The 26,529-nt window shown below is 48.0% G+C and overlaps 1 protein-coding gene and 1 long non-coding RNA gene across 8 annotated transcripts in view; one reads left to right on the forward strand and one right to left on the reverse strand.

Moving 5' to 3' along the window:
- The first annotated feature begins 2,888 nt into the window (after positions 1–2,888).
- The window catches only part of ADAR (adenosine deaminase RNA specific), a 38,745-nt gene continuing 15,104 nt past the window's right edge, over positions 2,889–26,529 (forward strand). For 3 of the 7 annotated variants that reach the window (XM_055324541.1, XM_055324545.1, XM_055324544.1), the window contains exons 1-3: positions 2,889–2,965; positions 4,547–4,637; positions 23,704–25,121. In XM_055324541.1, the coding sequence (XP_055180516.1) occupies positions 4,605–4,637; positions 23,704–25,121 (1,451 nt within the window). In that variant the 5' untranslated portion in view covers positions 2,889–2,965; positions 4,547–4,604. Of the gene's footprint in view, positions 2,966–3,156; positions 3,456–4,546; positions 4,638–18,419; positions 18,468–23,703; positions 25,122–26,529 lie in introns of those variants that run through there. The other 4 variants (XM_055324543.1, XM_055324546.1, XM_055324542.1 and 1 more) reach the window with 3 other exon arrangements.
- On the reverse strand, positions 6,375–18,242 carry LOC129509122 (uncharacterized). The gene is made up of 3 exons (XR_008664271.1): positions 17,992–18,242; positions 14,710–14,806; positions 6,375–6,854 (listed from the first exon to the last, which is right to left on the reverse strand). It is a non-coding gene; the product is annotated as an uncharacterized LOC129509122 (long non-coding RNA).

A 26,529-nucleotide genomic window follows, 5' to 3' on the forward strand; every position in this document is an offset into this window, starting at 1 on the left:
CTATTTATTTCTACCCTAGCAACAAACTATTACAAAGTGTAAATTTAAAGGATATCACAACAGCAACAAAACTTACAAGGTATCTAGGAATAAACCCAACAAAAACTGTGCAAATTGTGGACACAGAAAATAGTAAACCTTTACTGAAAAGACATTAATGAAGACCTAATAAAAAGATAGCTATGAATTAAGACAGAGTCATAAAGGTGCAAATTCTACCCAAACTGATCTGTATATTCAAAGCAATGCCAATTAAAATCCCAACAAGTTTTGTGTATGTGTCTGTGCAACCAGAGAAGCTTGTTCTAACACATCTATGGAAAAATATAGGACCAAGAATAGCCCACGCAGAAGATGCAGAAGAAAAATAAGGAAGATTCTTCCTACTAAATAATCGAGACTTTTTCTATAGCTATGGTAATTAAACAGTGTAGTGTTGACACTAATATCCACAAATCACACAGTAGAGCAGACAGTTTAGAAGTACAGCCATGTTAATGTTAATACATTACCATGTTGGCACAACAGTTAGGAAAGGTGGGGCTAAGTCAAAAAACAAACCTGGGCGAGGGGAGTCATTTGTAAAAGGTAAACCATCAACTAAATTCCAGAGAGCGTAAGAATTGAAGTGTCAAAAACAAAACTAAATATTTTTAGAAGAGTAAGTTAATATATATTAAGGTTGGAAAAAAGTAAACATTTATAAACTGAAAGTTAAGAACGTGTATTTATCAAAACAGAAAGTGAAAAGACAAGCCATATATGAGAGAAGAAACTTGCAACACACAGAAGTAACAAAGAAGTAGTGTTCGGTACAATTCACTAAAAAAAAAAAAAAAATGAGCAAAAGACATGAACTGGCTATTATAAGTGAGCCAAAGATGGCCTCTGTATACAGCCCCACGGTTATTTCTATACCCGGAATGGGACCTCTAAGCTCAAAGCCTGCCAGTAAGTACCACACTTAGATGTTTACACAGGGATGCCTGGGTGGCTCAGTGGTTTAGCGCCACCTTCAGCCCAGGGTGTGATCCTGGAGTCCCGGGATCCAGTCCCACGTTGGGCTCCCAGCATGGAGCCTGCTTCTCCCTCTGCCTATATTTCTGACTCTCTCTTTCTGTCTCTCATGAATAAATAAATAAAATATTTAAACCCTTCAGAGTTTTCTGACCCAGAGACTTCCCGCTGGGCTGCAGGGCAAGGTCACCTAACAACCTGGGAATTTCCTTGCCCTCCGCTCCTTCTAGATGCCCCAGGGTCTCCGCATGGTCTAGTTGTGAGGGACTTCAGCACACGTACGTCAGAGCTGGCAAGAAACGTGTGTGTGTGTGTGTGTGTGTGTGTGTGTGTCTGTCACCTCGTGGTCATACCTTTTTGATCGTCTGCCTTGAAATCCCTCAAGTCTTGGCCAATAAATACACGAGACGCTTCACCTCAGGGATGTGCCAAGAAGGCTGGGATGAGACTATTTAACTCCCATTTCATTGCCCCAGATGCAGAAGTCTAAAGCATTAGGGAAGAAAATACGGATGCGGGTAGAAGTGTAAACTGCATAGCCACTTTGAATAAAGATGGCAGTATCATAAGAAGGTAAGCGCTAACACCCCCAAGACCCATCAATTCTACTCCTAGCTAATTGGACCCAAGAAGTTTTTAGCACCAAAAGGCAATGCCTCATAACAGCACTGTTGGAAATAGGAAAAAAAAAAAAAAAACAACAGAGACGGCAGAGCTGTTCAACAGCTGGAGAATGAATAAATGACACGCTCACATAGTGGACCGCCACGTAGCCGTGACTCTGCGGGGGGCCGCGAGGATGAATCTCAGGTCTGACCGAGAACGCCCGCCCAGGGTCCCTCGGTGACACCCTAGCGCCCAAGCAGATAGTATGGGGCGCACTGGCGCTCAGGAGTGGGAGTGGGTGCCTAGGAGGGAGCCGGCTGGGAGGTGCCCAGGCCCCTGCCATCCCAGAAGCCTACCCAGGCCGGGATCTCGCTTCCGGCCTTCAGAGCGCCCAGAAGAGGGGCGCCTGGCGGCTCAGCCCCTGCAGCACCCGACGCTTGGTTGCAGCTCAGGTCTTGATCTCGGATCCCGGGAACAGCGCCACCCCGCCCGCCCCCCGCCCCGGGACTCCAGGCTCAGGGCTCAGCTTGAAGAGTCTCCCCCGCCCCTCCCCTCCCCTCCGCTCGGAAACAAATCGATCCAAAACTAAAGAACTGTGAGAAGTAAATTGCTGTTGTTTCTAAGCCTGCGGTAGTTTGTGGGGGCGGCCTGGATGAACTAGACATTTGGTACGCGCTTGTGAACGTGCGTCCAGAACACCAGACGGTTCACCAACACAGAAACCACCGTATTGCTTAATAAGGACTCTACATGTGAAAGTAAAGCGCTGGAAGAGCGGTGCGGACAGTCAGGCAACAACGTGAGGGGACCGACCCCACAGGAAAGTCACCGGGCGGCCCGGCGGCCGGTCACAGGGGGGTCACCTCGGGGCCCGCGGTGCAGAGCCGGCAGAGACCAGCCCTCCCTCCCCCCGCCCCCCGGCGGCCCTCACTACGGGGCTTTCTAGATAAACTGACCCGCCGTCCTAGGACCACATCTGAGCAAGGAATTCCGGGTCCTCGAGGCCGTCCAAACACCCCCGGAGCTACACACCGCGCCGGGCGTCGGCGAGCACCTCCCCCCACGTCGATCCCGCTGACCCGCACCCCCGCCCCCGCCCCCCAGCGAGCCCCCCACAACACCCACAGCAAAACCCCGGCGGCCACCACGCAGACAAAAGAGGCGGTGGTCACGTGGTGCGGCCGCCCACGCCCGGCGCGCCGTGACGTCAGCACTCGGCGACCCGGCCATTGATTCCCGGCGGCAGCGGCGGCGGCGGCTACGTGGTGGGGGCGGGCGGGGAGGGTCCGCGGCCGTGGCAGCCTCTGGGGTCGCGCCGCGGCCCGGAGGATCACTGCACCCGGTAAGGAGGCTGTTTCCTTCCCCGCACCACCTTCCCGACCCGAGCTGCGCAGGAGGGGGGGTTGCGGCTGGGGGCGGGAGGGCCGGGGACGCGCACCGGGGGTGTGCGTGCGCGTGCGTCCGGGCGCGTGCTCGTGTGCGCGCGCGTGTGTGCGGGGCGCGCGGATGCTCTGGCTCGCGTGCGGTCGCAGCCCAGCGGCTGGGTACCACCGGCGCTGCTGCCCTAGGCGCGGACCGCGGCTGGCGCGGGGCTCCTGGGGCTCGTCCGGGGCCGCGCCGCCCTGCGCCTCCCCGCCGGGACCGCTGGCGCCCGCACCGCAGCCCGGAGCGGCCTCCCGCGGGGCAGGCGTGGGCGTTCGCCGCCGACAGCCCGCAGCGGGTTGCGGCCAGCGCGGTGCCGGGTGCCTCGGCCTGGCGGTGCTGCAGGAGGCCTGGTTGCGTCACCGCCGGCCCTCCGCCAGCTCGGCGTGATTCTTGGGCCCGGCTAGAGGGTAAGCCTGCCGCAGGTGTGTGGTATCAGAGTTTGGGAGACCTGCCTGTCCGGGGCAGGGCGGGGGATCTCACAGGCGCTCGACCCGGGCGGCGGAGGCCGCGCTGCCGGAGTGGCGGACTTGGCACACAGGCCTGTGCGGTGGCTGGTGCCGGAGGGGGAGGCCGGGAGGTCACGGGCAGCGCAGCGCGCAGGAGCATCGGATGGCTGAGCTCCTCTCTTTACCTAAGGAGGCTCGTGCCCATCGTTTCAGAGCCCCGGAAAGGTCTTTTCCCTGACTTAATGAGCAGTGGCGTGCTTGCTAATGGGAAGCGGAGGACTAGGTGGAAATGGGCATGAAGGGTGCAGTCAGGTCTGCCGTTTGCCGTCTGTGTGACGTTCAGTGAGTTAACTTCTCCTTCTCACCTGGGAAGCGAGGGTCATTATATTTACTTTGCAGGGCTATTGTCAGAATTTGAAGTGTCAAGCTATTATTGGGAAGGGCACAGCACCGAGGCACTTGAATTTGCTCCCTTGCTGAAGGCTTCCTTCCCATTGGCACAGCTGATGGAGAAGAGGGGGAACTTTTTGCTGTTTTGGGTATTTGCTCTTCTGCCAGATGTGATGAAGCAGACGGGGGTGGGGGGGTCGAAGAAGGAGGAATCTCAAAACCCATAATCTCTCTACTAGAGATCTTGTAAAATTTTAGAACTGGAAAGAGGCTAAGGCCTCACGTTCTGAATTATAGCTTCTTTTTGTTGAGCACTTGTTATGTGCATGACACTGTATCAAACACTTTATATCCGCTAATGTAATACTTCCAGCAACACAGTACAATAACTAAGCATATCCCCATTTTCCAGATGCAGAAGATGAGTCTTGGTCCAAATCCTGACACTAGTTGATAGCAGAACTGGAACTTGAACCCAGGCTTCTCAGGCTGTGTGGAATTTGGGTCTTGTTATTTATCAGAGACTAGAATCCTAGCAGTGTGAATCTGCTGTAGTGGGGCAATGGAAGCATAAGCAGAGTTCAGAGAGCCAATATTTACTGCAAGAATAATATTTCAAATTGTTCAGTGATAAATTATCTTTTATTTTACATTTTACCCAGCATTGTCCAGATGTGAACCAAGATTTGGCCTTTTCACCCAGAGAAAAAGGAAAGGCTCATGGGCACACAGTGCTGGGATCGTGGGCACACAGTAGGTATTTGGCATATACCTGTGGAAAGAAGAAAAAACTTGAGGTATTGTTATTTCTGCCAGAATGAGACCCATTGCTTCCTTAAGCTAGCCATTCTTATACCGTAACAGTATAATATTAGCATCTTTCTTAAACGTGGGTTTAAAGATTTGAAGCTGTATTTCAGACCAAGATTGGTCTTATTATCTGTGACCAACTGATTAGAGTTTTCAAATACATGAACAAGAGGATCTGAGCTTTCGGCATCTGTAGTGATCTCTTGAGACACAGCAGTTTATTTTGCATTAACATCTGTTATAATTGGACCATAATGGGTCCAGCTGCCTGGTGAGTTTTCTGGAGAACACTGGATGATTTTTTGGTACAGGCTGAATATTTCAAAATATTATGGTGGTGGCAACATGGCAACATTAAATATTTAGGAGACACCTGTGACCAAGGTGCATTAATGTGGGGATAGTAAACTGGTGTTAAACAGATGATATTCTTGGTGTCTTTGATCAGCTGTTCTGTGTTAGTTCTCTGTTTGAAGATGACTTAGGGCTATAGAGTGGGTTATACAAACTCAGGTTTATGTTACTCCTCCATATAGACTGACTTACACACACATATCCCAGGACCTGTTATTGCTGCTCTGTACCCTCCCAGATGCCTGAAAGCCCCCTGTTTCACTGTCTTTATCAAACTTAATGGGGAAAACTCTAACATAATCTAGGCTCCCATTCCCCTGTACACTATCACAACCACACACACAGTGAACCTTTTTCCCCCAAAAAAGGGTATGTTAATCTAGTTGCAAACGGCAGAAACCCAACATAAACTAACTTAAGCAAAAAAAGCGTTCCCCTTCCCTCACTTTGATAATGTAACCAGGAAGTCCAAAGATGAGCTTCAGGCATGGCTGGATCATGAGGCTGAAATAATGTTATGAAGACTCTCCTGGTCCTGCCTTTCTCTGCTCCTTTTTGTTTATTATTATCATCCTCATTTTATCCTGCTGCTTTCTTTACACACACTAAAAAAGCTGAGCACTGGCAGCCCCAAGCCAGTGACTTTACAGTTAGTTCTCTTCTGCCTTGTAACTAACTAATAATGGCCAGGGAGACAGGGATGCCATGGTTGGACAGATCTGTGTCACAGGTCCACTCCTGGGATGAAGCAGCAATCTGCTCCTCCATAAACACATGGGATGACTACTGTATGCATGCCTGTGCACAGCCACACTCATAGCCACTTGGAAGCCCTTCCAGAGCCCTCCGACTAGAACTAAACCTGGTTTTGTCCATTGAGTTGTTGCTGTGTTGTGGCACTGATCCTGAGCCTTCTAGCCGTCCCACACTTGTGCGGTGGCTGCATCTGCCCTGTCCCACTGCTTCATCCGATGACTGCCTTCTGGACTCAGGGCATGCTTCTCCTGGAAGCCTTCCTTGACCTCCATCAATGAGTTAGGCTTCCTCCCTGTTCATGGGTAAACACCTGAACACAGCCCTGTTGTTGATTTGATTACTCCCATCCTTAGTTGGCATCATTTCTCTTTTTAACAGTTGTAACCAATTGGTGTGTATTTATTTGTTTATTGCCTATCTCTCATTAAAACATCAACTTTATGAAAATAATGAGGATAAGAATTTTTGTTTCATTTACTGCTGTATCTTCAGGACCTAGGACAGTGCCTGACACGTACTATGTGCTTAATAAATGTTTATTAAATGAACGAATGAAAATCTGCCCACAGGGAGAAAATGCTGACATCGTGTTGATGAGGACTCCAGTCTGCATGATAGATACAGTTCTCATATAAATGTCTGTAAACTCCAGTCCTGCGGGTCCACCGTGGAAAGGCAGAACCTGGCCCCAAGTGCCTGCAGAGGCCAAGGGTCAGGCCCCAAGGAGAAGCCACCTTGAAGCTCAACCCCATGAAATGTTTCCCTCCCCACCCAAACCTCTTTAAGCTATGATGGGTTGTATACGGAGGATTTTCCCAATTTATTTTTAAAACATTAATTTGAGCACTTACAATGTGCCAGGCACTGTTCTAAGTCTTTTATAAATAACTAATTCTTCAACTGGAGTTTTGGGAACAAGGGTTGTGAACTTTAAAACTTTTTTTAAAATACCAATCAGAGGGATGCCTGGCTGGCTCAGTCAGAGGAGCAGGTGACTCCTGATCTTGAGGGTGAGTGCAAGTCCCAGGTTGGATGTAGAGTACTTAAAATCTTAAAAAAAAAAAAAAAAAAAAAACCCAGTTAGGAAATTCTGAAAGCAGTGAGACCCCTCCATGCAGCCCATCTCACCCTCTAGAGGTAGAGCTACCACCTCTGCTGTGTGTCTCCTTCCTGACCTTACAGTTTTAATTGCAGCCATTAAAGAAATGAAATTATATGTACATATCCATATGTGTATACGTATATGGGTACAGAGACCTCCATCTGTACTGTGTCTAGTGGGTTTGGTTGTCACCCAATGCAGCCAGGCTCTGTGTGCCCCTCCGCCTTTCCCCTTCTGCCACCTGCACCACTGCTCCCTGAGACGCAAAGCTGCCCTGCCATGGGGGCTGCAGCACAGTGGCTCAGGGGACTTTCAAGACAGGGGTTGTTCAGGGGTTGCCCCTCCGCCCACATCTGTACCCAGTGCCCCGCAGAGCACATCCGTTTTTCCTGGTTACTGCACCTTCCTGGCAGAAACCCTACCCAAGCCATGCCCACTCCCTCGAGTTTCTTCTTGTAACACAAACAAGTAGTTCTGGTAGCAGGAGAGACTTGAGGGGGGAGGGCTCGTGTTTAAGCCCCCACTTAATCTCCACCTGCAGCACCCCACCCCTGCAGGTGTCGTTCCGATGCCCTTCTAGAAAAGTGAGTGCAGGTGCCCCAGGCTGCCCACCCTCCAGGATTGGGTATTTTAACTAAAGAAGGAAAATCTTCACCACATTGAAAAATAGTGTCTAGCTTTAATTTGCATCTTTTGTTATGATGAGTTTGAATTCTTTTTGCATATGCTTACCATTTTTATTTCTATTTTTAAGTTCTCAGTTAATATTTGTCTATTAATTGCATTTTTTAAATAAATTATACAGATTCCCTAAATAACCTGAGTATGTGCTCATGAGAAAAACAAACAAAAAACTTCATTTACTGTGAATATTTTTCTAATTTGTTTGCCATCTACTTTTGGCTTTTTCATTAAACATGCAAAACCTATTTTTCATTATTCTGTAGACAAATTTTGTACTTTTTTATTTCTTCTTTTGCTTGTAAGCTTTAAAATGTTTTTCTTCATTCTGTATTCTAGTATTTTATGTTTTGCTCTTTTATTACCTTAAAAAGCTAATATTCAGTTTTATTTCCCATTTTAACAAAATATTTGATGCAAATATGTGTAATGTCTTAAATAAAATCAGTTTGAATTAGATGAAGGTCTATGTTTTATTTTACATTACATTAGTGTATATATCATTTTAAAATGATTTGTCAGAATATCAAAGCTTGTTTCTTGAAGCTGAGGTTGAAATGTATGTATGATTCTCATAATTGATGTTGTTAGCACACCCATGAACTGCCATGTGGGTGGTGTTTACCTGTGGCTGCTGCTCTAGTTCCACTGGCAGCTTTTCCCTGTGGAACCGCAATAATGAGTTTACCCCCTTCCAGTTCCCTCATCCCACTGTTTCCCTAAGACTCTTTTATTATGATATAATTCTATTCAATAGACAGATGTTTCAATGAATATTGACAAATATATCTAGCCATTTAATCACAATCCAGATCAGGAAAATAAAGCACTTCCATCACCCCCAGAAGGTTCCCTTATGCCCCTCTGTAGTCATCAGTGTCCCCAAAGGTCTGTCATCAGCACAGAGGAGTTGTGCTGCTCTGAAGCCTCTCGCGGTGGAATCCTGCAACACACTTCTGTGTGAGGCTTCCTTCAGCAGGGCTCAAACCTTGCCCTCTGTATAAACGTGCATCAGCGTGTGTGCTCATCACATGATGGACATTTGGTTTGTGTCCAGTTGAAGACTTTTAGGAATAAAGGTCTATGAATATTTTTTTCTTTTTTCTTTCTTTCTTTCTTTTTTTTTTTTTAATTGAGGTACAGAACATGTAACCTGAAATTTATGTCTTACTGTTTCCAAGCTTACTGTTTGGAACTTTTCCATGGTGCAACAGTATATCTACATTTGCATCATGAAACATCGGGAACTTTTTCTCTTGCAAATTCGAAACTGTACCCATTAGACCACACAGCTCCCGCTTTCCTCTTTTACCCCTGGCTCTGGGAACATTCTTACAGAAGCCTCTCTGTGGCTGTTTCTTTGTATTTTCCTTGCTAAGTATGCAGGAGTACAGTAGCTGAATGTGAGGGCAGTTGCATGCTGTGCCTTAGGAGGAGCTGCCAAACCACTTCCAAAATGGCAGCCGTTCGTGTCACAACCAACAGTGTCCGAGAGCCTCCCTGCCCTGTGTCCTCACCCAATTTAGCTTTTGTGAGTTTTCTTATTTTAGCTCTACTGAGAACTATGAAGTGCTGCCTTACAGTGTTAGCACCAAGTATTTTAATCCTTTATTTACATGGCTGCTTCCATTACAAGACTGTGCTTCTTCTTAAGGGCAAGTTTCATGCCATTTGTATTTATCTCTTTATTCTTACTGATTCCCCACCCCCATTTTGGGGGTGATAGATGCTTTAGAACAAAAAACTTGAAAATTGTAGGAAACTATAAAATTGAGTAAGATCACTTGGTGATCTTCCCTTTCGACGTCCATACACATTGGTGTCTTTTGTACTGTGCTGTATTACTTGACCCACACATTTGTCGCATCCAGCGTGGGGCAACTCAGCCGCTCAGCTGTGTCCTGTGTCCTTGCATCCGCTGTGCTGTCTCAGGGCACCACCTCTTCACGGCAAGGAATCCAGTCAGCTGGGTGTGTTTCATTAACCAGAACTGTCACATGCATTCTTGGCAAGAAAATGGAATCGCCAAGAGGAGTTTATTAGACTAATTACAGTCCTCCCTCTGGGTCTGGGGAGAGACCCTGGCCTCCGAGAAAGGTGCACCGAGTCAGGGCTGTCTCAGAAGGAGGGCAGGCAGTCAGCAGTACCTGCTACTTAGGCCTGTTGTTTGCCAAAGCTAAAATTGTTCTCTAGTTACAAGTTTATGTTATGTTCCTTTACTATGATTTACACATTCTCCGTGGCATTAACTGTCTATACCACTTTTTGTGTGTTGTGTAATTTATACTGTTCCAGCGTCTACACGATCATGTCTGCAGTTGGAGACATTAAAGCTGTTCTCAGTGGTTTCCTGTTGTAAACAATGCTATAGCAAACTTAAGTCTTCATACTAGATTTCAAATTCTCTTTTCAAGGTAGATTTTTATGATTTTATTATTTATACTAATAATAACTAGTAATAGGATTACTTTTTTTTAAAGTAGGCTCCACACCCAGCGTGGAGCCCACCATGGGGCTTGAACTCATAACCCTGAGATCAAGACCTGAGCTGAGATCAAAGAGTTGGACGTACAACTGACAGAGCCACCCAGGAGCCCATATGATTACATTATTAATAATAATGGTTTAAAAAAATAATGGTTTTGACTATGAACTGAGGTTATGGACATTGAAGACATTGGACATACAGTGTCCAATTACTTCATTAAACAGTGGAACCCATCATTGGTCTTACCGCCAGTATAGTCAAGTGTCTATTGCTCCTCCTCTCCTCGCTGTTTCCTTTTCTCCCTCTATTCCACAAATATTTGTTGAGCACCATCTATTGCCAGAGGACTGAGCTGGGTCATGGAAGTATGAGACATTTGCTCAGGAGAGGCAGACATGATGAGTAATTAAGTGATCATGCAAATATGTGATTTGTGATAAAGACTGTGAAGAAAGCTTTCCTATGGTTATGGGTACTATAGATTTTATATGGCTTCTGCCCTCTGGCATAGGGACAGGACTAGAGGAGAAAACTGTGACTTGGCTTTTTCAAGGCTGCAAAAGTACTCTGTGGCTGTTGGACAAACAGAATGGAAAGTATCTTTTGTGAAGCCTGATTAGGGGAGGTTTGGCCAGGAAGTGGGGGCATTTTGCAGACCTGGTTATGACCTTGGGTCCTGATCCAAAAACCAGTGGGTAGCCATAAAAGGTTTAAAGAAGGGAGATGGCAGTGACTCAATCATAGCTGAGAATATTTTGGATAGAGCCAGAGTAGATTCCTAGAGTCCAACATTAGATTGTGAAGGTAAGTAAGCGTGGAGTCCCCAACTAGCACTGAGTAATCTCATTTTTTTATTACCAATTTTATGAATGATGTAAATCATACTACATTTTCATGTTGTTAGTTATTAATATAATTGAATATTTTCCCAAGTGTTTGATAGGCATTTGTACTTTGGTATATTTGTGTGATTACCTTTTTTATTGACTGTAGTTTTAGTGGGGACAGCTTAGTGTAGTGGCCAAGACCACCTGCTTTGGAGCCAAAATGCCTGACTCTGAGTCCTGGCTCTGCCAGCTGCTGGCTGTATTACCTTGAACAACCTCTGTGGCCTTTGGTCTGTCTCTGTTTCCTCTTCTGTAACATGGGGTCAACAGTAGTGTACCTCTCTCATAGATGATTTTGGGGATTAAAGGATAAACTACAGTGTTGGACCCTCTGAGCACTGTGTCTGTATGTGCTATCTTGTTTCAGTACCTGACACACACACACAAGCTCTCCCTTGCATGTGTATTGTAATAGTGGTTCCCTTTTCTCATTTTTAGTTAGTGTATATATAAATATAAATATAAATATAAAGATTTTATTAATTTATTCATGAGAGACACGAGGAAGAGGCAGAGACATAGGCAGAGGGAGAAGTAGGCTCCCTGGGGGAGCCCGATGAGGGACTCGATCCCAGGACCCCAGGATCACAACCTGAGCCAAAGGCAGACGCTCAACCACTGAGACACCAGGCACTCTTATTAATATATTTTTAAACTTATTTTTGAACAGTGTCATATCTTTTGAAGTACAAAACTTATCTGCAGTGAAGAGATGTCCTTCTCTTTTCTGATATCTTCCATTGCTATGAAATAAATCCTACATACTTTGTTTTTTAGTGTTTTTCTTTCTTTATTTTTTTAAAAGGTCTAACTTTATTTATTTTTTAAATTTTTATTTATTTATGATAGTCACAGAGAGAGAGAGAGAGAGAGGCAGAGACACAGGCAGAGGGAGAAGCAGGCTCCATGCACCGGGAGCCCGACATGGGATTCAATCCCGGGTCTCCAGGATCGCGCCCTGGGCCAAAGGCAGGCGCCAAACTACTGTGCCACCCAGGGATCCCTTTAGTGTTTTTATTTAAAATGCAGATAATCCTTTAATCCATTTGTAATTTATTCTGGCTGATTAATGTAAGGCAAGACTCTAAATAGATTGTTTCCCCCAAAAGCCTCTGAATTGGCTGAGCTCCATGTTTTGACATACCCTTCCTCCCCTACAGTGCTTTTGGCGTCCTGTCCTGCATTGGGCCCATACATACAATAAGGTCTATTTAGGGAATATGGTTCTGCTCTGTCAGTCTTTAGCTCCATTCTTATATGATACCAGTACTGCCATGAATTAATTAGTGTAACTGTCTTCATTTTGTCAAATAGTGACTCCTTACTGCTCTAACCTCCTTAGATTTTGCAGTAAACTGTTATTTAATTTGGCTCTACTTGGCATTCATAGGCTGTTCCACTGTCCTATTTGGGGTTGGCATATCCTACTTAAGATATATATTCTTCAGCAGAGTTTTATACCTTTCCACATGAGATTGTTCACATTTCTTGAGATTATTCCTAGATGTTTCTCTCTCCTTTTTTTTTGATGTTTTATTTGCTATTAAGAATATAGTATTTTTATCCTACATATAAGGAACAGGTTGTGTTTTGTATATTTTTCTTATATCCAGCCATATTCCTTGACTGCTGTTGGTTCTAAGAGTTTTTCATTCTGCTGATCAGTTAGTTTTGATATCATCTGCACATAATCTGTTTTTTCTTTATATTTTAATTTACCTCATATTTCTGTTTTCCATTATAAAATACGCTAGAATCTCCAAAGCAATTTTAATACCATATTTTTTTCATTCTAAGACTGTTGAACATAGAACATGCTACTGATTCAATAATAGCTTTTGGGGGCTACCATATGAAATGTACTGCACATTGTAATTCACATTACAATATCAGAAATGTTAGGAGTGCATCTCAGAATTGAAGAAATAAGATAATAATAGTAATGGTGGCCCTCCTTATCTTATTTCTCATTTTAGTGGGAATGCTTAACCGATTTTATTTTTTAAGATTTTATTTATTTATTTGGCAGAGAGAGAACACAAGCAGGGGGAACAGCAGAGAAACAGAGAGAAGCAGACTCTCCACTGAGCAGGGAGCCTGACATGGGCTCATAGGATCATGACCTGAGCTGAAGGCAGACACTTAACCAACTAAGCTACCCACTCACCCCTTTACCAATTTTAAATATGATATTGGCGATTGGTTTATTGTATTTTTTCAAATGAAACAAAAGATGCTAATTGTGCTGCACAGTAATGAGAAAAGTATACTGTTTGGTTGAACTACAAAGTGGAGATCATGGCTATGCACGTCGTCTCTGACAGCTGGTCTGTTTCAGTTTTTTCCTTTGACAGCCCCAGGCATACAAGTCCCTGGCTGCAGAGCGAGGTCTGTGCTCATTTTGCACTTGGAGCTCCCTGGCTTGCCTCAACCATCAAGGATGGTGTAGTAATTTCCTGGAGCTGTAGTACAAGTTACCACAAATTTTTGGCTCAAAACAACAGAAAACTGTTCTCATAGTTCTGGAGGCCAGAAATCAAATTAAATCACTGTGCTGAAATCACAGTGTCACAGGGCTGTGCCCCCTACAGAGGCTCTAGATGAGAATCCCCTTCCGGTGGCTGTTGGCTGCCTGCATTGCTTGCCTTGTGGCTGTAGCACTCCTGTCCTCAAGGTCAGCCTCTTCAAATCTCTCTCCACATCCCTTCTCTTGTGAGTTTGTCAATGCTGAAGGCCAGGCTGGCAAAGCCTTATTTATGTCTTCTGGGAATGACCCTGTAGACACCTGCAAAGGGCTCTAGTGCAGTGTCCAGAAAGTCAGTCCACTGAGTGTCTACAAGAACCTCTCAAGCTTGGCCCCTCTGGTTCCCAGTCTCCTCCTCAGTCTTCAGCTCTACAGCAACAGGAGGCGGGCAGAGTACATTTCTTCTAAGACTATTATGAAGATGGAATTAAAAACTGCTCAGCTAAGACTAGAGAGCTTAAAGAAAAAAGTGAAGTCAGCATATTGCTTATTTAGTAAATTGGTCATTCGGAGAATTGACCATTTGGCAAAGGACTGCTCAGCAATTGGCTGTTGGTAACTAGGCTTCTTCCCCACGAAACAATGCAGAACTGAGGGGCATCGTAGGTCTGCCTAAACACAAGGCTGCACCTGTCTCCTCTGCCTCATACAGGCAGTGAGATGGGGATATCACCTTTGCTGGGAGCTGGGACTGAGCCTGTCCACTTATAGGCTGGCTGCTAGGGAAGAAGAGAAGTCAGAAGTGAATGGGAGCCCCCCCCTTCTGCCATGGACCCTGACTTAGAAGAGCCCAGATGGGGGCCAGTAGCTGAAACTCTGTGTCAGCCAGAGCCAGACTGGAAGTCAGTCACATGGCATGTGCCAGGCCAGTCTGGCATGGGAGAGACAGATTGAGAGTGTCAGGAACTGATGCATAAAGTCACAAGAAGGTTATCTTGTGGAGTTTTAGAAGACTAAATATACATGAATGGTTTAAACTTCCATGTGAAATATTTAGCACAGGCCGGGTAGCCTTTATTCTTATACGGTTTTGACATTATTACTAATGTTGTATCTTTCATGTATGAGAACACCTGCTATCACAATGCCTGGTGCCTGTAGATAGTTGATAAATACCACTTTTCTTTCATTTACCCAACTTTGATTGGGTACAGGCAGTTCCTGCTAGTGGAAGTGCTATTAGAGACGTCTGTGTCTTCTGGGGTACTTGAGACATCTCTTACCTTATTGCAACTTCAAAAGCCAGTCTAGTCATTAACATCAGATGTCAGCATAAATACAGTTGCAGAACACTCCTCAGCTGTTGGACAAGTCACCGATCTATAAGCAGAAAGTCTTACAGGTTATCAAAGCAAGTGGGTTATTTTGAATAAACACTAGCACATCCATGCATAAATGTGCATAAAGCCAAAGTGTGTAACTCAATGAACTATGGGAAATCAGCTAGTATTCGTAGCTCTGTGAATTACTTACTATGGATTTCCTAGGACTTAAGAACAGGAGTTTATTTATGTGCATGTCCTGTTGGGAAATAAATGATGCGGTAGTAGTTAAAAGTAACTTAGTAATTTATTACTTTTTTAAATAACATGTTTGCAAGCTAAGTAGCATACATTCACAGGCAGTACATTTGTGTTGCAGCATGGCTATATGAGCAAATATTGAAGGAGTTTGCAGATGTCTGCCATACAAAAGGGACATAGATGGTTCAGTTAGATGTAGCCTATATGTGCATAAAGTCTGGCTATAGGAAATGATGGAGTAAAAGGACTGTTGGAAATATGCCTCCCTGCACACAGTCAGGTTATACATAATAAGCCAAATTAATCATTTCAAAGCCAGACTAACATTTATAGTTCAAAAACAAAGACAGCAGAGATTGGAGACTAAAGCCAGCCCAGCAGACCAACCAATAACACTTCCTTCCCCATCGCTGGGGAAGTACAACCCACAGAGGCACACAGAGAGCCAGCAGCCAGATGGGGAAGCCAGACTTTCAGATGCCGAGGGAGGGGCCTTTTTACGCATACCTTATTTTCTGTGGTAACTCATTTAGGTGGTTGCTAGAAAGTAGCCCTAGGTGGTATGTGCAGAGGAAGACTTGCATTTGGGGTACTTCCCAAGCAGACATTCATGGGCCCCAGAGGGAGCACCTGGGTGTTCATGGTCCTTTTTTCCAGAGGAAGCATGGGAAAGGTAGGCGCCTATGAATTACCATTACAGGATTGAGGGCAGGTTTTTGGCTTGTTTGTATTTTGGTTAATTTTTTAAAAGTGCTTCATCCAACTTGTCTAGTCCGTACAATAGGGTAGCATAAAGATTGACATCACCGCCTCACAACTATGTGGGAGCCAAAGCAGTCACTGAGGGGTGATGGATACTCATGAGGTAAACTGTCTGCAGGTGCTGGAGCTGCTGGGGGTGAAGGACAGTGCATGCTCAGCCTCTCCGGGAGCGGGGAGCACATCTTCCCTTCTTCTGCACCGCAGCCTGTGGCAGGTAAAAGGGATGGAGATGGCAGTGGGGCAGCTTTCCCTGCACAGTAGTTGTGATGGAGGCTTTTCTAGACCATTATTGTGGAAGGATCAAAGGCTGTGGGATTGCTTAGCCCTAGACAGGAAAACAGAGGTAAGACCTACCACATTTTACTTATGTGGAAAATAGAACATAAGGAGACAGGCTGGAAACACACTAGGGAGACTCTATTGTTGTTTTTAACCTTTTCCAGTTGTGAAATGTAGCACATCCATGCATAAATGTGCATAAAGCCCAAGTGTGTAACTCAATGAACTATGGGAAAGCAGTCAGTATTCGTAGCCACCACCCATGTCAAGAACTAGAATATCACCAGCACCCAGGATATTCCTTCCTCCCTGGAGGTAATCCCATCCTGGCTTTTGTGCGGTGCCTACTATAGGTTTGCCCCATTTGGGACTTCATGTGGGTAGAACCAGTGTGTACATGATTTCTTTTGCTCACTGTCACATTTTCATAATTACCCACTTTACTGCTTGGGGTTACAGTTCTTTCACATTTGCTGCTGTATAATACTCTGTCATCAGCATGTGCCACCATTCAGCCATTTAACTTTTCATGGACATTTGGGATGTTTCCAGGCTGGGAGCTGTTACAAGTAAGGTAACTCTGAACTCTCTGTACATGTATCCAGGTCTGGAAGTGGAACTGCTGAACTGTAGGGAGTGAATCTTCACACCTTCCTACATTGTGGGAAACTGGTTTCCCATAGTGATAAGGGGCTGCTCTGCACCCTGGCCCCTGCCTGGCCTGGTCCAATCCGACGGTGGAGGTGCCTCTCTAGGGGACAGGCAGTCACTCTCTGTGGCCTTTCTTGTATTTCCCCGACACAGTGAGATTGTACCGCTTTGTCGGTTTGCCCGTCTTTTCAGTTTCTTCTTAGGAAATTCCTTTCTTTCTACCCAGTAGTCTGTTAGTCACCTAACCATCCCTCTAAAGGTCACTGTGTGTGGGGGGGTGTGAGGATGTAGAACACCCATTCCCTGCTTGGAGGAGAAGTCACTCAAGGCAGATACATAACCATAGCATTGTGATCCTTGCTGAGGGCCATTCTTCACCATCAGGCTGTTAGCTGAGAAGGCATATCCTCAGTGCCAAACGCTTCACATGGCACACACTAGGTGTTTTGGCAAGTTCTGTTAAATGAGGCATTTTCAGAGGATGGCAGAAGTGCTCTAGTAGGGTAAGTGCTGAGTCATGGAGAAGCACAAAACAAGGAACTACAGACTGCACCCACTCCTCAACCCAGAGTAGGTGAGGCTTTCCTAGGAGGTAATAGCTTCATCAAGCAGATCTTGAAAGACTGTTTCATCAGAAGGAGTATAAGACGTACATTCTAGGCCAAGGAATAAATGTGCAAAGGCACAGAATGGAGAAAGCACAGCACACCGGAAATGTGAAATTGGGATGATGAATACTTGGAAGGTGGATGCTCAGAGTGGACCAGCTGGACCTGATGCTGGGAAGGGCTGCCTTGTGAATCTTACAGTGGGGACGAAGTGGAAGTCAAACACAGAGAATCATTTCCTCACTGGGGAGGGATGGGGACTATCTATCACCAGAATTGATGGCTTGGACAAAATAGAGCAAATATATAAGCCTATCATGAAATCACTTTGGGAAGTCATGGCCAGGGTGATGCAGAATAAGGCCTGGACTTATCAGCAGCACGTCTTAAGCCTCAGTTTCTACATCTGTAATTTGGGAATCATGCCTCTCTGGCAGAGCTGTGACCAGGAAGGAGGTAGTGCCTGGAGAGTACTTAACCCTTGCCTGAGGAGAAAGGAACATGTGCTGGGCCTGTTTCATGATGTAGACCCTAAAATGTGCCCATGCTGTTGTTGGTTTAAGTTCGTTTATAACATGCTGGGAATGTAAACAAATGGTCCAGAGTGGGAACTGAAGAGAGCTGAAGTCATCTGAAGAGAGCTACCCCCACCCCGTCATCACCACACTAGTGCTGGACTCACAGGCAGAGGCCAGAGCCTCAGGCTGTTTCTGCAGAGCCGGGGCACAGCAAGGCTTTGTTTCCTTTTGCTCTGTCCCTTGTATTCCTGCGTGGGGCAATGCACGCATTTAGCTGCTTTCCTATAGAAAGGCTATCTTGTCCCAACGTCCTGCAAGAAAAGGATTAGATTGGAATAGGTGTGAAAGCAGATGGCTCCTGCTGGCTCAGTTCAAGCCCCTCCTCCTTGCTAAACTTTCCAAAGGGGAAGTCCTTCAGAAGAAACGAAAGTGAAATTGAACCTGGGCCATTTCGCCTCCCCACCAGGCCGCCTGCCCAGGCTGTTTACTACGCTGCTGACCCCCAGTGGGGCACTTGGCGTCTGCTCAGCAGGCGGGTGGCCAGCCCACCTGGGGAGGGCCGCCTGGGTGGGGTGGGGGGGAGGGAGGTCTCCAGCTCTGCCCCAGGACATGCATCCAGGAAGCCATGGACCCCAGACAGGTAAGCCAGCCAGGCCGCCTCAGTGCAGACCTTGCTGGCCTGTGCGTCTCGGACCTGAGTGTGCTGTGCCTGTGTGCGTGGGCTTGTGTGTGTATATGCTTGTGTGTGCTTGTATGAGCATGCGCCATGTTCTAGGAATTTGCCTCCTGCCTGTTAATCCCTCGGAGCTGAGCAGTAGGGGAAGGACGCTTTAGGGCAGGTTGCGCAGGGGTCAGAGGAGCAGAGCCCCGGCCTAGGCAGCCCTCTCCCTTTCTGCAAGGGCCCAGTGTTAGCGCCTCTTGGGCAACACGCTTCATTCTTACCCACCCCCTCTCTGCACCCTTTCCACTTCCTTTAGGCTTCTGGGAAAGGAAAAATAGCCCTTCTTACCTATAGGAGAAAGTTTGTACAGAGCAGCTGTATTCATTATTCTAAAACCTGGAAAAGCCTACTTGCCCTTCAACAGATGATTGGATTAGCAGAGTGGGTAGTACGATGGTATACTGCTAGGCCAGAAAGGAGGAGGAAGCTGCTGGTCCCACGACTAGAACTTCACATTCACTCTGCGCCGCCGCAGAAGAGGCCAGGCTCTACGGGTCCTTTTACACGACACTGTAGGAAGAACAAAGCTAGAAGCACAGAAACAGGAGGCAGCTGGGGGAAGGACTGATGGCATAGTGCATGAGAACCTTCTGGGGAGATGGAAACTGATGAAGTTTTGGAATATAGGCGAGGCCCAAAGCTGACGACCAGAAAAAAATTCTTGAGACGTCTTTGGTGCAAAATGGTGGTTTTATTAAAGCCCTGGGACGGGACCCGTGGGCAGGAAGAGCTGCTGCCCCAGGCTTATGAGGGGTGGCTGATTATATACCTGGGAGTTGGAGGGGTTTGGCAATAGCTTACTCTCTAAGGAATTTTGGGGGCAAGGTTTCCAGGACCTTGAGGGGGCTAGCTGTGGTTGGGGAAAGGTTATTACCGTCTAATAAACCCTGAGTCATGAGACCCTTCAGATGGATATGGGTGGGTCATGTGCTTGGCGGATGATTGCCAACATGTATCTTGGGGGGTAGAGATAAAGGAAATTTCTAAAGGAATTCTTATATGTTAAAGTAGACTTACAGGCTTCTGGGGGTCAGACTAAGATTGCCTTTTGCCCTCAGCAAAGTATGAACATCGAGGCAGTGGAGTCCGTAGAGGAATGTCCCTTTGCCTGTTTCAAAGACTTGTCAATATGCTGTCTCAGGCTCATGCCTTGTCCTCAGCTAGCCCTGTGTTCCCCCATCAGAAACGTCCTGTACTTTGATGGTGGCGGTAGTTACAGGGCTGTATATGCTTGGACTCCATACAGTCAAAACTCAGAGTAATACACTAAAAAGGATAAACTTTATTATGTAAATTATACTTCCATTTTTAGATGCTATATCCCTCCTTGAGAGGATTAGGGACACCTGACCGGAAGGAAAAGCATTTCTTCACACATACCCATATATGACCCTGTGGAGCCTGTGTGGTAAAAGTGGAGGCTCAGCTCTTGATCCTAAATGTGTGAGATTAGATAAAAGTGAAATGGGTAGGGCCATGAATGTGAAGTGACTGGGAGATGTTGAGGGATTTAGGAAGGATCCCCACGGGCTCACTCTCCCATTCAGTGACTTTCCATGTGGCTGTTCTCAAGCCACGCTTTGGCTTGGCTTTCAGGAGACCTAAGGGGTAGAAAGACAGCACTCACCCTGTAAATTCCTTATAACTGTTGTAAACAGTTTGTTGTAAACAAATCCACATACACTCTTCTTCCTTCTGTCTCTATGTTCACTGTGCTGTGCTCACACATGCACATAAGGTGGGGCTTTTCCTTTTGGTTCCAAAATGAGCTTATAGCCTACCTGTTCTTTTTCAACTTGCTTCTTTGTTGTTATTTAATTTAACATTGTATCATTCCTAAATTTTCTCCAGGTGAATATGAAACACATTGTTTAGAAAAAAAATACTGTTCCATGACATAAATGTGTCATAAGACGTTCGGCTCCTCTTCTATAGTTGGACATTCAAATATTTTGCAGGTTTTAGCCAAATAGCAGCAGTTTAAATTGGCATTTAGCAAGAAGCTGACTTTAACCACTTTGCAAAACAATTGTTTTACCAGAGTCACTCCAACAGCTAGTGGGAAAATCCCAAAAGTCCCTGTGATGATGCTGTTAGATGGAAGAGTTGCACCTCTGGGGCATCTTGTTTCCCCAGTCTAGTGCCTCAGATGTTGGGTCAAGATCATGCTAGAGGTGCAGAGATAATATAGACATGTCCTCACGCCCCTGGGAGCTCACTGTGAGGTAGACTGCCCCCACCCCCATCCCCGACTCGATCCCTGATGGAGACTTTCAGGAGTGGAGGCTCGAGTATAATTTCTGCAGCACTTGATATTGGTAATCACTTTGCAGGTACACCGCAATCTATATATGCTGTTAAAAGAAAAAAGCAGGGGATCCCTGGGTGGCGCAGCGGTTTGGCGCCTGCCTTTGGCTCAGGGCGCCATCCTGGAGGCCCGGGATCGAATCCCATGTCGGGCTCCCAGTGCATGGAGCCTGCTTCTCCCTCTGCCTGTGTCTCTGCCTCTCTCTCTCTGTGTGTGACTATCGTAAATTTAAAAAAAAAAAAAATTTTTTTTTAAATAAAAGAAAAAAGCAGTAGTAAAGTAAAGATAAAAGGTAAAGTAAGTGGTATAATAGGAGTTGAGAGGGAGAGGTTCAAGGAGAGGAAACTCCCATGGGCTGCAAGTCAGGAAAGTCTCCAGAAGGAGTAGCAGTGAAGGAGATCTCTAAGGGAAGGGTCAGAGCTGCCCCGGGGCAGCAGAGACATGGTTGGGCACGCTGGTTGGAGCAGAGGGGTGCAGAGATGAAGGCTTTGTGCAGCCTTATGAGAAGTAATTAGGGGCTGGCACTGGAAAAAGACACATTTATGTGAAACTATGGGGTGGGGGCAAACAAGATCATGCTTAGCAACTACATAGTGGACGTGGGAGGCAAGGGAGGAAGGCCAGGGGCAGAGCTGGCTCCGGTTTCCACGTAACAACCACGAGGGGAATCCTGCCATCAGCAGTCATAATAGAAGGGCTGGGTTGAGGGGAAAGGTTAGTTTGGTTCAGATTATGTGTGTTTGAGGTTATGAGGGGTATCTACGTGGACAGATTGGGCGTTTAGAAATTCGAGTTTTAGCTTTACAAGGTGGTGGCTGGAGGGAGGAGATTTGAACACTGGAAGGCTGATAACCCGGGGAAGGAGGGAGGAGCCTTAGACAAAATCTTGGGGACCAATGATACAGAAGGGAAGAAAGGAACTTGGACAGACAGATAAGGGATGGGAGACCCGGGGGCCATGTAGCCAGGCCATGGGAGAGGCGTCTGTAAGCACACTCTTCATCCACTGTGAGCCCTTGTACGCTTGCCAAACTGAGCTGACCTCCGAGTGAGGACCAGAGCTTCCACACTGTCTGCATCCTCCCGCAGTGTGTGGGGACCCCAGAGTAAGCAGAGGGGACAGGGCTCTAGGGTAGGAGGGAGCTGGCCACAAGTATATGGAAGCCTTGGGAACAGCTGAGCCCCAGTCACGGTAGCCACTGGCACAGCAGTCCCTCCAGAGCACAGATGGAAGCTGTAGAAACACAGGGAAGTCACTGTCAGAAAAGAGCAGGACTCCCCAGACTGCAGCCCCCACGTGGGGCTTTGTTTGACAAGTTGTGTGCCACGGCCTTGCCACTGCCCCTGGACATATGTGTGGTCCTTTCCTGGAAAGAGCTCCAGGGTCTGAGGAGTGGGGGTGGCCCCAGCTAGAGGAGCAGGGAGATAGAATGAAGGGCGGACAGGCCACTAGTGTGGCCGAAGGAGGGAGGTAGGGGCCATGAAGGAACCCTGCAGTGAGGGCACCACCAACCTAACTGAGAGCCTAATTGACGGGGTGGGGGTGGTTGCTGAAGTTCTAGTAGGCAGGGCACAGCTGCCTGCTGCTCCCTAGAGCCTTCAGAAATTCCAACAGGGGAGGGGACAAGCCTGAGGAAACACTGTTGCTCCCTGTCACCCCTGCCCCCTGGGTCCCTTAAACTATTTTTTTTTATTTTTTATTTATTTATGATAGTCACAGAGAGAGAGAGAGAGAGAGAGAGAGAGGCAGAGACACAGGCAGAGGGAGAAGCAGGCTCCATGCACCGGGAGCCCGACATGGGATTCGATCCCGGGTCTCCAGGATCGCGCCCTGGGCCAAAGGCAGGCGCCAAACCGCTGCGCCACCCAGGGATCCCCCCCTGGGTCCCTTAAATGCCTCCTGCCACTACCCCTCACACACACACACACACACACAGCACCCGGGAAAGAGGACAAGAACTGGTCCATGTGGTAGCAGAAGAGGTCACAGGTGCTCAGTGTCCTGGAGGAGCTGTGACAGTGCCGCAGCCTGTGCTCCAGAGAATGGGAGGCTGGGCGACATGAGGTGAAAGCTGTCCTTGGGAGGCGGTAAAGGGAGTGTGGGAGAGGGGACAGCCACAGCACACATCCCAGGGAGGCCAGGGTGGTTTGGGTGACAGTGCCCAGTGTCCCTTCTAAGCCTGGGTGCTGCGCTGAAGCATGAGGACAGTGTGTGCTTTTTCCCTGAGGATACTGTAATTTGGGCCTCCTGGGGCGGGGGGGTGACACGTGAAGCTGCGAGGTCCAGTTGTCCTTCCCCAGCTGGAAGGAGGCCCTGTGGTGGCCTCGGAGGACTGGGGATCCGGCCATCCCACCCAAGCGTATCTTTCCATTGTCCCCGCCGTCCAGATCCTGGATTCAGGAGACCTGGGGCCCCATGGAGACTGCTTCCTCATCCCTTGACTCCCTTGGCATTTTGAGGTGGTTGTTCTGCTTTGTGTTTAAAACAAAATGGTACTTATTTGTTTTTATCTTAAAAGGTTAATTACTTTGCAGAGTGGACAGCTTCATTCTCAATCCCCTAAAATCCTGGGAAGGGGGAGAGAATGCTTGAGGGTAGCTTGAGAGGCCCTGCAGTGGTGGCAGTGCCCCGCGTGCTCCTGGCAGCTTTGCCTCCTGCCCCCCATTCTTCCCTGTGGCGGTCCCAGGCAATGCTGGGGGGGCCCAGGTCCCCCGTTGCTGGTTCCCATGGCCACCTCTGCCCTTACCTCTGCGCCCGCCGGGAGTCCGATGTGGTGCCCTTAGAGAAGGGACAGGCACACCACTGTGGTCCAGATTCACTTTCTTTTCCATCTTCTCGTTCTGCAGGGGTGTCCCCTCAACAGATACCAACCCCATCCATTTCAAGGCTATGAGCACAGCAAGCCCAGACTCCAATGGCCAGGCCCAAGATCTTATCCAAATAGTTTCCAGGTCCAGCAAATAGAGTTTCTCAAGGGGCTGCTCCCTGCAGCACCCCTAACTGGAAGACAGGCGCCGTCACTGTCACCATTTGTCCCTGGACTTGGGCCGAGGTTTCCAGGACCACCTTCCAGAAGCAGGGAACTGGGGACCTCAGGTATCCTCAGGGGCGTGCCTCCCAGAAGTCAGGTGCTCCAGAGGGAGTCCCCGTGTCTTTCCCCACGCAGCAGGACTGTACCGTGGAGAGGTGTCGACTGGCTCTCCTCACATTTCCAGGAACTAGGCATCAGCCAGGGCAAGGAGGAGAGAGTCTTAGAGCTCTTGCGGGGGCTCGGAGAAGGGAAGGCTGCCACAGCCCATGACCTGGCTGCAAAGTTCAGAGTCCCGAAGAGGGAAATCAATCGAGTTTTATATTCTCTGGCAAAGAAGGGTCAGCTGCATCGGGAGGCAGGAACACCCCCTCTGTGGAGAATCGCCACGCAGGCTGGGAACCGGCACAGCCAAGTAGCCAGTGTAGACGCTCGTCGACAGGAAGCTCCAGACTCAGAGCCCAGCTTGGAGACTGAAGACAGAAGCTTCAAGTCTGCCTCAGAAGCTCCTCCTGAGCCTTTTGACATGGCTGAGCTCAAGGAGAAAGTTTGCGACTACCTGTTTAACGTGTGCAGCTCCTCTGCCCTGAACTTGGCTAAAAATATTGGCCTCACCAGGGCCCGAGACGTAAATGCCGTGCTGATTGACCTGGAAAGGCAGGGTGATGTCTACAGGCAAGGGACAACGCCCCCCATATGGTATCTGACTGATAAGAAGCGAGAGCGGATACAAATGAAGAGAAATGCAGACCTCGGCCCCGAGACCATCCCAGCTGCTGTGCCTGAGACCAAAGGAGATGCTGTGGCCTCCCATCACGTAGCTGCGCCAGCCGCCTCGGACGGTGTGGCAGCCGTAGAAGTGCAGAATGGGCAGGAACCTGTGATAAAGCTGGAGAACAGGCAGGAGGCTGTGCCAGAGCCAGTAAAACCAAAGCCGCCTGCCCATGACAATGGCCCCTCAAAAACAGGGTATGTTGACTTTGAAAATGGCCAGTGGGCCACAGACGACATCCCAGATGACTTGAATAGTATCCACGCGGCACCAGGTGAGTTTCGAGCCATCATGGAGATGCCCTCCTTCTACAGCCACGGCTGGCCACGGTGCTCACCCTACAAGAAACTGACAGAGTGCCAGCTGAAGAACCCCATCAGCGGGCTGCTAGAGTATGCTCAGTTCGCTAGTCAGACCTGTGAGTTCAACCTGCTAGAGCAGAGCGGACCGCCCCATGAGCCTCGGTAAGAGACCGCCCAGGAGCCGTCCGGGGTCGGGGTCAGGTGCTCCTGCCCCTGACGCCAGAGCAGCCTCTCGACTCGGGGTGGCCCCCACCTCTTCGCTTTGCCTCTCTGCCTTTTGGCTAAACTGCCCCCCTTGGCCCTCCCTCCAGATCTGGAGCAGGAAACGTAGGCCTTGCACCAGCTGGAATGCTGGCTGAGCAGTAAGGAGGCTGACCCTTGGGCTGGGAGGCAGCTTATTGGACTAGCTTCCATGCCTCCAGGTGTCAGCCTGGAGGGAATGAAGCCTGGACCCCCTCCCCCCCTCTTCCATGGACCTTTCTCTAATTGGAGTTACCCAGAGGGCACAGGAGCTGGTGGGTCAGGGCAGGGCCCAGCCACCCACTGCTCAGCTCCTGCCAGGAAAGGGTAGCATCACGAGTTGACGGGCCTATTAAAGGTGGCAATTCGAGTGCACCATGCTTTTCTCCTTTGAGCAGCCGGCTCACGCCTATACCCCTGCAGGCCTGCAAACAGATAGGGCTGCCAAAGGGCCTAGGGCAGGGCTGGCAGCACAGGATAGAGGCTGTACACCACCACCAGAGAGCAGGCCGGGGGGGTGGGGTGCGGTTCCATGAACCTTTACGTTAGCCACGGGCTGGTTTCCAAGGGCATGGCTTCCCGGCTGTGACCCCCGTTCCTTATGTCAACCGTCTTCATGACAGGGATGGCATTGCAGGAGACCTGTTCCAAGAAGGGTGTGTCTGTGTGGAGACCAGGCCAGGACTGACTCTTCTGGATAGAGGTTGGGTGGCACTTGTGCTTTTTTTCCCCTCCACACCTTCCCCACAACTGAGGGAGAGTAGTAGGTATTGTAGGTAACCTTTCTTTGGACTCCAGCTGTAAGAAACATTGGTGCCATATTCAGATATTTTAGAAGACCCAGGAAATGAGAAATGTGACCTACTTTTTAAATGAGATCCCAAATTGAACAGAGAGCCAAACAAATTTGAAACCTTGAGCACAGGAAGTCCAAGCTAAGTCCAGAGGCCTAAACCGGAGGCTTCTTGGTTTCCTGCCTAACAAGGGGAGACGCCATTCAGCTCAGGCTGCAGACATGGAGCTGTAGCGGGACTCAACTAGACAGTGAGAGTGCCGGGGCTGGGAGCAGGCACCAAGGATGGGCAGGTGCCTGATGTCTGGGGCGTCTGGGGCATGAGGCTCAGGAACCTTCACTCCCTCTAGGAGCTGCCCTAGAGGTGGCCAGTCGACCACACCTGCTTTAGAACCAAGACCGTAGTGGTGATTTTAGCTCATCATCTTCTGTACAGTTTCTGTCTTAACTCATTGCTAAGAGGTAGCAGGTCTCCCCTGCATTGTGTCTGCTCTCTAAAGCTCTGGGGAGAGAGTCCCTGGCTGCTTTGTTTCTGGA

This window comes from Nyctereutes procyonoides, unplaced genomic scaffold, assembly GCF_905146905.1.
Source record: "Nyctereutes procyonoides isolate TBG_1078 unplaced genomic scaffold, NYPRO_anot_genome, whole genome shotgun sequence".
Lineage (NCBI taxonomy): Eukaryota > Metazoa > Chordata > Mammalia > Carnivora > Canidae > Nyctereutes > Nyctereutes procyonoides.